Here is a 13,408-nt window from a genome sequence, read left to right as displayed (position 1 = left end):
GTGTGTGTGTGAGCCTGTGTGTGTCTGAGTCTGTGTGTGAGTGAGTCTTTTTGAATGTTTGAGTGTGTGAGCCTGTGTTTGAGTGTGTCAGTAAGTTTGTGAGTTTGAGTGTGTGTGTGTGTGTGTGTGTGTGTGTCCATCTCCAGGTCCAGGTTTGTGTGTGTGTGTGAGCAAAATTTGCAACAAGAAGTCTTTGGAGCAGTCATAGCATAGAAAGTGTAGCAATGGCATAGCAATGTAGCAATAGCAAAGTCTTTGTAGCAATAGCAAAGTCTTTAAAGGGATAGTTCCCCCAAAAATGAAAATTATATCATCGTTTACTCACCCTCAAGTTGTTCCAAACCTGTATGAGTTTCTTTGTTCTGCTGAGGAAGATATTTGGAAGAATGTTTGTAACCAAACAGATCTCGGTCCCCATTGACTACCATGTTATATATTTTTTCCTACTATGGAAGTCAATGTGGACAGAGATCTGTTTGATTCTGTCATTCTTCCAAATATCTCCAAATATAACCAAATGAACCCACTGCAAATAGAATCTTATTCTGTGGGAAACACTGCAGGTCATACACATCTGTCTAGTGCAGGGGGATTAGGGCCGTTTCATAGTCAACGCATCTGTACGCATACGCGTCCCCGAGGCTACGCATCGTTACGCTTCGGCCACCATTATGTGTCGTTGCGTAGCCAAATGTGTCGTCCTAGTTTTTGATACGCGACGCGCCGATTCACGCAATACTATGCGTTGTCGGTGGGGGCGACATTGCAGGTATTGTACATTAATTCAAGTATATTGTATTATTACAGAAGAAGAAGGTTTTGAATACAATGGCGGGGAAGAGGAAAAATTATGCGAACTTATACGTATTCATCCACATTTATGCGATAGTTGATCATCCATTGCCATTGTGATCTGAATATCACACGACCCGACTCTACCAATATCATCCGACTCTACTACCCCCTGTTGCGTGAACAATGTATTACATACAAGCATCACCCGTGACGCTTGCGTTCACTGTTTAGACTATGAAAGGGAGCGCGTCGCTCGCGTTGCTTGCTCGCGTTTCTCGCGTTGACTATGAAACGGCCCTTAAACTCAATTCCTGGAGGGCCAGAGCACCGCAGAGTTTAGATTCAACACTTATTTAAACGCACCTTGTCCAATTAATCAATTTCATCAGGTAGGGCTTGATGATAGTGCCAAATTTTATATCACAATATATTTCTTAATTTCGGTCGACATTATATAATTCTGATATTGATATGAAAACTTTTAAAAAAAAGCCTTGTAAAAACTGCCAAGAACGCCCACAACATATGTCTGTGCATACAAATGTATGAAAAATTTATTTGTCAAGTCTATGACACCTCATTTAAAATCATATAATATTTTAGAAAGAAACAAATACTGAACAAGTAAGTTAATGTTTAAGAATAATTCTTTAAAAAAAAAAAAAAAAAAAAAATATATATATATATATATATATATATATATATATATATATATATATATAAATAGAAATATATATATATATATATATATATATATATATATATATATATATATATATATAAATAGAAATATATATATATATAGAGAGAGAGAGAGAGAGAGAGATCTTATTGTTCAAAAACTTTTAATTTGTAGTGCAAGCTGATTATTCTTATAGATTGGAAAAAATATATGAAGAGTATGAAAACTGCTCTGAGTTGCTGCAGAGAGAGAGAAAAAAAAACATGTTGCTGGATACGGACTTGAATGCAAAGTGCTTGTCTGCCAGCATGAGGCGCTGTGAGAGCGGTAGAACCAGCAGTTTCTCCAGTAACTGCTGTAATCAAAACAGCTCTGCTTATGAACTATGCTTTATTAGATAACATGAAAATGCCATCAAAACTTTTCTGAAGACAGTCGGTTCCCTTCAGAAATACATTCAGATAAAACACCCGCAATGTGTTTTGATTTTGAAACGGGCAGTATTCATGTTTATTCAACGAAGTCAAACACCACAAATAAATCAATGTATGGGAAATACTGGTAATGTATATCAAAATATTGAAAATGTGTTTAAAATTAATTTTACAATTATTGAAATTTTTTTTATTGAGATAAATATTGATATTAAATTATTGTCCAGTTTATTGGAAAACTACATGGTACGAGTGTTGTAACAGGGTTGGAACAAAACTCAGTGCTCAAGCCCTCCAGGGTTTGACACCCCTGGTCTAGTGCATAAATAGTAGGTGGCCAACCAAAATGCCTACTACCACTGCCACAGGGCCACTGCATTAACTGCACGTCAGTCGCATGTAAAAGTTTTTCATGAAACTGTTGCCAGTTGATGCAAAGGGACAGTAATGGTAGCAAAAGTATACAATCTCTCAGGTTTTACTAAAATAAAAGAAATAATTCATGAAACATGCAACTTAATCTCAATCAGTGTACAAACGGATATATTTTTTCCCAAGTAGTTATCTGTCAAAATAAAGGACAGGTAACAAATAACAAGGTATGTGTGTGTCAGAAATGCATGCCGTTTTATTAAAGGGTTTTTAAATATAAATTTAAATGTGCTTTTGACAAAAATAATATGTGAGAATATTGACACTTTGCATATACACTTGCCTAAAGGATTATTAGGAACACCATACTAATACTGTGTTTGACCCCCTGTCACCTTCAGAACTGCCTTAATTCTACGTGGCATTGATTCAACAAGGTGCTGAAAGCAGTCTTTAGAAATGTTGGCCCATATTTATAGGATAGCATCTTGCAGTTGGTGGAGATTTGTGGGATGCACATCCAGGGCATGAAGCTCCCATTCCACCACATCCCAAAGATGCTCTATTGGGTTGAGATCTGGTGACTGTGGGAGCCATTTTAGTACAGTGAACTCATTGTCATGTTCAAGAAAACAATTTGAAATTATTCTAGCTTTGTGACATGGTGCATTATCCTGCTGGAAGCAGCCATCAGAGGATCTGTACATGGTGGTTGATATGACCCTGTCTTTCTCTTCTTTACCTGATGGTGACAGGATAACAATTATCCTCATCGTCATGTGACGTCCAAGCTATTTGGATAATTTCTGGGCGGAGACTATAAATGTTTGACTGAACTGCCCCACAGTACTTCCTCTGTGGGAACCTGGTTCTTCAGAGGAGTCATTTGCTCCAACCTGTTTTCTTTTGTTGATTATTATTTATCAGCGTTCCTTGCCCATTGGACTGGTATTTTCTTTTGTTTATTTAATCCCTAGACATTGTGTTATATTTTTGTAACAGGTTATGTTATATTGAATAAAGAATCTTGCTAATCAAACAAGTATGTGTGAACTTCTTTATGTGACGGTCCGGAACCGTGACATGAATTGGGGGCTCATCCGGGATTTTTTGGAGTAGGGAGTTGGTGAGTAGCTACGTGATTATTTTTGTGAATGGTCATCCTTTTTGTGAATGAGAACTCTGGTTAGGAAGTGTATCCAGCTGGGTTGTGTATACAGTCCTTCTGACGGAACACTGTTTGTTGCTTTGGTTATTATTTTGTATTTTTTGTTTTCAAGGGTTATTCTGGGTGGAGGTTTAAATCTCTGTTGGGGGTACGCTTTCGGACTTTCAGTTTGACTGATCGTCACTGAGTTTAGCGTTTAATGTCGCCCCGAGTCGGTACATCCTCGAAGACTAGATAGGAATTAGTTAGTTTTCTGTCAGATAAGATCTGGAGTATCTCAGGAGGTGAACCTATTCAGCAATATTTGTCAATAAGACACATTTGTGGGAGGGAGGGGGGGGTTGAGTGTGTTTTTTTTCCCTCGCTAACCTACAATGTGTTTTTGACTTGTTATAAGTCTTTGAGGTTTTTTGTGAATGAGTATGTTACGTAACTGATGGTTGTAGATCCTTTTGAAGCAGTGGATTATGGGAGGTGTAGTTTTAGTAGATGCAACCCTCTTGCTTGTGTGAGTTGTTTGTGTTGTTGCAAAGGTGTGTGTGTTAGAACAAAGATGTCTAATGTGCCTGAGGATTTCTTCGCTTGCCCCTCGGAATCTTTACTTGAGATGAAAAGATGAAAAATGATAGAGGTGAAAAAAGGAGCAATTATTACAAATTGCCGAACACTCTAATATTGATCTTACTAAAGATAAGAGACTGATGGAAACACTCGTGACAACTTTGAAACGATCACTCATGGATAGAAGAGTTTTAGAGGTAGGAACTGATTCTATTGTTCCAAGCGAATCTTCTGTGTTTTCTCCCTGTGATGTTGATGTTGAAAATGAGCTGAAATTTCATACTATGTCACTGCAAGAGAAACCGCTGCATTTGGATTGCGGTGAATATCTGTGTTGAGCGTGAGGATCACGATATGAGAGAGAGAGAGGTAGAAAGAGAATTTGCAGCAAAGAAATTAGAGCAACAATTATTCGTACGAAAATTGGAACTTGAGTTGGAGAGAGAACAGGAAGATAGACAGTTTCAGTTAAAGAGGTTGGAGTTGGAAGCAAAAAGAGTGGAAATTTTGTGAGATGATGTGCTGTCAGGGATCTGACAAGCCCGGTTTCAGCCAATCCACAACGCTCACGTTCCCCTGAGTACTAATCAGCCTCACCTGCCCCTCATCAATGATCCAATCAGAGCACTATAAAACACTCACCACAACTTCAGTTCTCCGTCAAGCCTCCAACAGGAACAGACCCTTCACACTTGTCTCCTGAGCTCCTGACACTTCACTGCCGACCAGACGGTAAGGTATTCTTACCCTTTTGTAACACTAAACTGTGTCCTTATTCTGCTGCCCTCAGGACCATGGATCACCTTATCGTTACCTGCGATTCAACGGTCTCTGTAGTCTCCTATGTATATCCCACACTGGTATTGTCTTCGGCCTCTGTGAAGGGAGAGAACAAATATGAGTGATCTGAATGTGGCTTTCACACTCCTGAATCAAACTTGCTCACCTGTCTACAATCCAGTCCCTGTGTTTATCGTACTACCCGCACTTGAAGACATTCACCGCGCACTTGAATATATCAAATAAAAACACTGTACTATGTTGAATCTCATCCGTTGGCTGATTATGAACATGTGTTTGACGTTCACAGGAATGTGATTAGTTACGCCGTTTTATGAAAAGGAAATAGATAAATATTTCTATCACTTTGAACGTGTTGCTTTACCTTTGAAATGGCCCAAAAGTTTTGGACTTTGTTACAATGTGTTTTCACAGGTAAAGCCCAGGAAGTTTATTCTGCTCTCACCCTGGAACAGAGTGCCGAGTATGATACCATGAAATCAGCTGTGTTACATGCATATATGAACTCGTGCCTGAAGCGTATCGTCAAAAATTTTGGAGTTTTAATAAAAATGATGGATGCACTTATATTGAGTTTGCCAGGGAAAAGGAGAATTTAATTGGTCGATGGTGTACTTAAGTGAAAATCACCACTAAAGAGGAGTTAAGAGAATTGGTGCTTCTGGAGGAGTTTAAGCACTGTGTCCCTCATACAACGAGCTGGCCGTGACAGTAGTCATAAAGGGATGGACATGGTCAGAAACAATGCTCAGGTAGGCCGTGGCATTTAAACGATGCCCAATTGGCACTAAGCGGCCTAAAGTGTGCCAAGAAAACATCCCCCACACCATTATACCACCACCACCAGCCTGCACAGTGGTAACAAGGCATGATGGATCCATGTTCTCATTCTATTTACGCCAAATTCTGACCCTACCATCTGAATGTCTCATCAGAAATCAAGACTCATCAGACAAGGCAACATTTTTCCAAGTCTTTAACTGTCCAATTTTGGTGAGCTCGTGCAAATTGTAGGCTCTTTTTCCTATTTATAGTGGAGATGAGTGGTACCCGGTGGGGTCTTCTGCTGTTGTAGCCCATCCGCCTCAAGGTTGTGCGTGTTGTGGCTTCACAAATGCTTTGCTGCATACCTCGGTTGTAACGAGTGGTTATTTCAGTCAAAGTTGCTCTTCTATCAGCTTGAAACAGTCGGCCCATTTTCCTCTGACCTGTAGCATCAACAAGGCATTTTCGCCCACAGGACTGATACATACTGGATGTTTTTCCCTTTTCACACCATTCTTTGTAAACCCTAGAAATAGTTGTGCGTGAAAATCCCAGTAACTGAGCAGATTGTGAAATTCTCAGACCGGCCCGTCTGGCACCAACAACCATACCACGCTAAAAATTGCTTAAATCACCTTTCTTTCCCACTCTGACATTCAGTTTGGAGTTCAGGAGATTGTCTTGAGCAGGACCACACCCCTAAATGCATTGAAGCAACTGCCTTGTGATTGGTTAATTAGATAATTGCATTAATGAGAAATTGAACAGGTGTTCCTAATAATCCTTTAGGTGAGTGTAGATTCATGTATGTAGCCTAGCTCACTAAAATAGGCTTCCACTTTTAATGCTTCTATGAAAAGTAAACCACCATTTCTTTAGGATAATATAACACATAATTCATATTAAATGAATAATACTGCACACCTGTTAAATGTTTCAAATCTAAAATATGGGGTAATAATGTGGAGCTTACAGTAAATACAGGTGCTTCCCAATAAATTAGAATGTCGAGGAAAAGTTCATTTATTTCAGTAATTCAACTCAAATTGTGAAACTTGTGTATTAAATAATTTCAGTGCACACAGACTGAAGTAGTCTAAGTCTTTGGTTCTTTTAATTGTGATGATTTTGGCTCACATTTAACAAAAACCCACCAATTCACAATCTCAACAAATTAAATATGATGATGTGCTAATCATCTAATCAACTCAAAACACCAGCAAAGGTTTCCTGAGCCTTCAAAATGGTATCTGACAATCATTTACACCCTTCACAAGGAGTGTAAGTCACAAAAATGCATTGCCAATAAGTTGTATCCAGGCATGTTAACAGAAAGTTGAGTGGAACAAAAAAGTGAGGAAGAAAAAAATGCACAAACAACCGAGAGAACCACAGCCTTATGAGGATTATCAAGCAAACTGGATTGAAGAATTTTAGAGATCTTCACAAGGAATGGACTGAGGCTGGGGTCAGGCATCAAGAGCCGTCGTATTCCTCTTAAGCCACTCCTGTACCCTAGACAATGTCAGAGGCATCTTACCTGGGCTAAGGAGAATAAATCGACTGTTGCCATTGGTCCAAAGTCCTTTTTTCATATGATGTAATTTTTCATATGATTCATACTCCATATAATGAATCAATGTCTTAGTGATATGGAAGCATATGGGTAGCATTATTCAATTTGGGATGTAATATGCAAAATGACAATGCAATATGTAAAATGGCAATGCATTTCTGTATTTCCATTTACATTTTCCAATACATTTGTGCAACTTTTGGTGCAAAATGAAAATGAAAATTAAATTTGCCATTTACTACACCAGTTTTAATATGTAAAATGAATATTAATTTTAACGCTCTATAAGTTGCAAAATTAAAATGAAAATGTATTACAGAAATGATTAGATATGTCTAACATGTTAAAGCAAAAACTGTGGCAAAATGATCATTTAAATGCTATTTTTCTTAATTGCATTAACACTCACAGTCAAGACACTTACGATTGCATTTTCATTCGGTGTCCCGCAATGAATGTAGCAAAACTCAATGTGCACATTGAAAATGCATTCCGAGCCGATCACGTGTCCCCGCCCTCGCGCCACGTCAATCATTGTGTGAACAAGGCGGGGCTTACAGAAGGTCAGAGACTCAAGTCTCAAGAAGAGGATTCAATCAAATGAGACAACATGGACAAGACAGTTGGTCCGTGTATGTTTTGATCATTTCGGTTTATGGCTTCAATATTTCATTCAGACTTGTGGGCGGAGCTGAAACGCTGCTTTCATCTGATTGGTCGAATCGGAGCGGTTTTCATCTGACAGCCTTCAGCTCGGTCTTGTCATTCTTTCAGGCAAAATAAGAGTCAGTGCGAGTGAAGCACTGAAATGTCTGAAACTACACTCACTGTTAATTAGCATAATATTTGAATCAGATGTAGCTGGGCACATAATTCGTGCTGCTGAGACCTGCAAATTATTTCTAGGTTGTAGTATTGTATGAATATTGTCCCACTGATAAAAACAGTGCAAATAGTTCTGTGCCTTTGGATAACAGTAAAGTGGAAATAAATAGCCTATAGTTAAATTTATGAAATAAAATTAAATAGGATTTTTTGGGAAGGTAAGTCTGGCCAGTTATACAAGCAACATGAGTCGGACGAGTCTAAAGATATGAGCTGAATTGGGTGAAACATTAAAGTTCTAGTCTGTGTCAATTACTCTCATAATAAATAATAATAATAATGTTAACTGTATTTTTCGGTATAAGTTGCATCAGTCCAAAAATACGTCATGACGAGGAAAAAAACATATATAAGTCGCACTGGACTATATGTCACATTTATTCAAGACCAAGAGAAAACATTACCGTCTACAGCCGCGAGAGGGCGCTCTGGGGTAGGCTACAGGAGCACTGAGCAGCATAGAGCTAATTTTACTATTTTTATTTAGAAATGTAACTATATTCATTTTTACGATTATTTATTAATGTCACACACACACACATACCTAGTGCCTTATGACTTAAAAGATGAGAGTGGTAAATGTTACAGACATGGAACTGTTGAGTCTATTATTGATTTTAATTTCCACTTCACTGTTATCCAAAGGGACAGAACTATTTGCACTGTATTTATCAGTGGGACAATATTCATACAATACTACAACCTAGAAATAATTTGCAGGTCTCAGCAGCACGAATTATGTGCCCAGCTACATCTGATTCAAATATTATGCTAATTAACAGTGAGTGTAGTTTCAGACATTTCAGTGCTTCACTCGCACTGACTCTTATTTTGCCTGAAAGAATGACAAGACCGAGCTGAAGGCTGTCAGATGAAAACCGCTCCGATTCGACCAATCAGATGAAAGCAGCGTTTCAGCTCCGCCCACAAGTCCGAATATAATATTGAAGCCATAAACCGAAATGATCAAAACATACACGGACCAACTGTCTTGTCCATGTTGTCTCATTTGATTGAATCCTCTTCTTGAGACTTGAGTCTCTGACCTTCTGTAAGCCCCGCCTTGTTCACACAATGATTGACGTGGCGCGAGGGCGGGGACACGTGATCGGCTCGGAATGCATTTTCAATGTGCACATTGAGTTTTGCTACATTCATTGCGTGACACCGAATGAAAATGCAATCGTAAGTGTCTTGACTGTGAGTGTTAATGCAATTAAGAAAAATAGCATTTAAATGATCATTTTGCCACAGTTTTTTCTTTAACATGTTAAACATATCTAATCATTTCTGTAATACATTTTAATTTTAATTTTGCAACTTATAAAGCGTTAAAATTAATATTCATTTTACATTTTAAAACTGGTGTAGTAAATGGCAAATGAAAATTATGTAATTTAATTTTCATTTTCATTTTGCACCAAACATTGCACAAATGTATTGGAAAATGTAAATGTAAATACAGAAATGCATTGCCATTTTACATATTGCACTGTCATTTTGCATATTACATCCCAAATTGAATAATGCTACCCATATGCTTCCATATAGTGAAATGCTTATACTTTACACTTTTTTTTACTTGCATTTTTAAACACACTTGCATTATATGGACAAAATCTTTGATTGTGTTCATCTGAAGAAAGTCATTTATCTATATAGGTATTGACATTATAATTTTTTTCTCTCTTTTTTCTCTTTTTTTTTTGTCAATTGTGCCAGTGTTAATTTCGTTGACTAAATATTTTCGTCATTATTTTCGTCACGAATATATTTTTGCGGACGAAAACGAAACGAAAACTAAAATAGAAGGCACTGATCGAGGCTAAAACTATGACTAAATTGATTGACATTATCGTCAACGAATAAAGGACGAGACGAAAATAGACTGTGACGAAAATCAAATCAGCAGACGGGAGAGATGCGAGGAATGAGCAAAAGAACCGGCAAAACATAACAGGCGAGACTGCATGAGAGAAGAGAACCAATCCGAGCCTGACTTATTGAGACGTGAAGCGAAGGTTTTCAGTTTTTAAATGAGCTCCCGGGAAGTCGGCATTCGAAGAGGTGATGTCTAAAAGAGCGACAAAATGTCCACAGCTCACTTCACGTTTGACGACAAACAAAACAAAAAAAAGCGTAAAGCATGCGGAGCGCTCATTCATGGCAAGAACCCAATCAATTTGAAAAGACATTTACAGACGAGCCACCCGGACATTTTCTCAAATGTAATTTCACAACGATGTTCTTTTGTTTATTGAGCTAAGCAAAACTGGAAGACTGCAGTGCATAGATATTGTAGCATTAAATATTACGAACTGAAAAGTAATGTAAAATAGCCCCTTCTTCAAGTTAGATGAGAGCACAATACTAATACGTAATATTATGATACATACATTTGATTAATACCAATGTTTAGTATATTTTATAATGTTCTACTTGTTGACAATATCACAAATATTTCTATATTAGTCATGTGAAACGTGAATGTTCAAATCCTATCATTATACATACTAATCTAGCAATATTGTAGTATTTAAAACATACAATATTGCTAGACAAATGAATACCTTATCAAATCTTGTTACTTTTTTTATCCACCCAATTTACTTTAAATGTATGCACTTATTGTTCTGCTCAGCTGTAAGCTTTAAGGTCCTGGACCTAACTTTATTTTTCTTTTATTGATGGTCAATTGGCAGCTAGTTATTGTTTACATTATCATGACAGTGTTTGTTGCTGCATAAAAGCTTTTGAATCGAAATAAAGACACAGTTGTGTTGAAATAAAGTTGAATTTGTGTTTTATATATTTTGGTTAAGTTTGTTTCCTATACCAGCTGTAAAAAATTGTCTAGTAAATCTGTTATTGATTTTAGTCTTATTTTAGTCGACTAAAATACCAAGCAATTTTAGTCAACTAAAATAAGACTAAAATTAAAACAAATCAGATGACTAAAACTTGACTAAAACTAAAAAGAATTATAGTCAAAAGACTAAGACTAAAACTAAATTAAAATTTTGTGTCAAAATTAACACTGAATTGTGCAACCCTTACCTATAGGTTTGTGTAGCTGGTTTCAGTTTAGCTTGTCTTTTATGCTTTCAGTCAACGTAACATTCTTAAGCCTCTCAGTGAATTATTTTTAAAAGTAAATGTTTGGTTATGTTTCAGATGAGTGTGGAAGAGCTGGAGCAGTATGTGAACCAGCAGTTCGATGAGCTGAATAGGCTGGTTCGCCTGGAGGAGTGGCGTGTCCTGCACCTGGTGGATTTAAAGGAGGCGTTCCTCACTGCCCAGGCTGCTGAGAAGATATCTGAGATTAGTGTCCACACTGAAAAACTACAGGAGGAGATGGATTCTGTCACACAACAGCTGAGTGAACTGGATCAAATCGAGCAGAATGGAGTCGCCCCTATGCACCTGGCCCCACTGCTGGCCGCCAGACCACCACATCCACCTGAAGCTCTTGTGGAGCCCATGCCACTGGTTAGTTCCTTTTGCACATTATTTCAAAGTAGCTTTACAGAATGAAAAAAAAAAAAGAGTAATATTGGTGGAAGAGGTTGAGTACATTTGCCATATCCAAAGGGATATAAAAGGTATACATTTCCTTGTAATCAAACCCATAAAGGCCCGTTCACACCAAGAACAATAACTATAAAGATAACGATATTAGCGTCCACACCAGCAAACGATATCATCTGTTTATTCTAAGTGCACGTGCGTCTGCCAATTTTAATTCTCGAACTAGCAATCCATAATATTATCATGTCAGCATTTCATAGTCATATTAATTAACCAGAAATGTTATTTATTTGCCTGTTATTTGTGTCTTCCTTGTCATCATTCCCTGTCAATATATCTTGTGGTGCAGAGATGAGTCATGGACAAAATAAAAGACTACATTAAAAAATGAAAGAGAAAGAAAGGGAATGGAAGCTATAGAAGGACAGACAACTTATGACTATATTCAGATGAAAGGTGTCCCTTTGTTATACAATTTGAAAACTACTGGACCGTGAGAAAAGCAATCACTTTACAGTTACTTGATATGGAAAAGACTTCAGCAGTCCATATCTGCAGCAACAGGTATTGACAGTCACCAGTAAAATCAGTCTCAAGAGGCCTTTGGATGAAACCCTACATTTAGCCTCCAGAAATCTGGCATTAAGGGTAGAATATCAAATTTTGATGCTGTCCATAATGGCAACTCTCTCGTTATCAGACTGTGTTCTCCTGCATGAGTATTGTGGAAAGCAAGAAATACTGGAAAAAGATCCTGGATTATCTTGCTTCACATTTCACAGTTTTTAATTTGCCCATTTGGGAAGTTTTACTCTGCATATTCCTAAACCCTGGGTAAATACAGTCGGGTTCCACTTCTAGGGAACTAAATGCTGCGCCCCCTAGGGGGCACATTGGGTTTTGTAAATTGTTGTCTCTGTGATCACTTTGCCTGGACTGTGAACCCTCTGAACTCGATTAACTCGTATAGGCATTATGAGGCATTTTCTCCTGATAACCCTGAAAAGAACTTAAATTACACTTTCAGTTTTGATCGTACAGATTAGAGCAATACATCAATCGAATCTGTAAAGGATCTACTTTTTTTGTATACAGACACAAGAACAACAAAACTTTGTGCACTTATAAAATAAAGATAACAAACAAGGTATGCTGTCTGCAGCTCCTTTGTCTGCGCTGATCTTCATTTAGAAACGCATCATTCAAATTAACTGTAACTGTAAAAAATTAACTGAGTGAATACTTAACGAAGAGACATGAAAGATATATCTATAGAAAGCTTGACATGTCTAGTTTTAAACTAAACAAGCGCTGCTGAAAACAAATATTCAGTGATAAAGTAATCCATATGAAAACAATGCAATGTCATTTTTTCATGTCTCCCTTCATTATCTTCTAATGCGACCACGCCCCCGCGCTGAACGCTCTATACAGATTATAATGTTTCACTGAAGCGCACGGCTTGAATATGCCATACAACAGAGACAACGCAGCGAGACTGTTCTCTAAGTTTTTTTATTTTTCTGTTTGCTTCGCGATGAGAGGAATAAGACATAATTCATCCCAAAAAGATGTGATGTGGTTGAGGATTTGAGATTTGGATTTCCGCAGAAAATGAGTAAGACTTTATTCAGCAGAGATCATAAACATGAGTAAGTCTCTTTTTATTTATTTATATACTTGTACTAGTTTTCACATAACGTGTAAACATTTTACTAGTTAGACTTTTTCCAAAGGCTTTTTCCAAACTATAATTCCTAACTAAATGTATAAGCAATTGAAACATTGTGAAGTTTCAATAACAATATACAATACTATACCATTCAATAGCTTGATGTAAA

At 37.4% G+C, this 13,408-nt stretch overlaps 1 protein-coding gene across 1 annotated transcript in view; it reads left to right on the top strand.

The window, feature by feature from the left end:
* trim44 (tripartite motif containing 44) overlaps positions 1–13,408 on the top strand; it is a 56,613-nt gene that overhangs the window by 18,030 nt on the left and 25,175 nt on the right. The window contains exon 4 of the mRNA XM_026239425.1: positions 11,214–11,528. Coding sequence (XP_026095210.1) covers positions 11,214–11,528 — 315 coding nt within the window. The remainder of the gene's footprint in view (positions 1–11,213; positions 11,529–13,408) is intronic.

The sequence above is a fragment of the Carassius auratus genome, chromosome 50 (assembly GCF_003368295.1).
Source record: "Carassius auratus strain Wakin chromosome 50, ASM336829v1, whole genome shotgun sequence".
Taxonomy (NCBI): domain Eukaryota; kingdom Metazoa; phylum Chordata; class Actinopteri; order Cypriniformes; family Cyprinidae; genus Carassius; species Carassius auratus.
The sequence above is the reverse complement of the archived record's forward strand: the minus strand, read 5'-3'. Positions and strand labels throughout refer to the sequence as shown.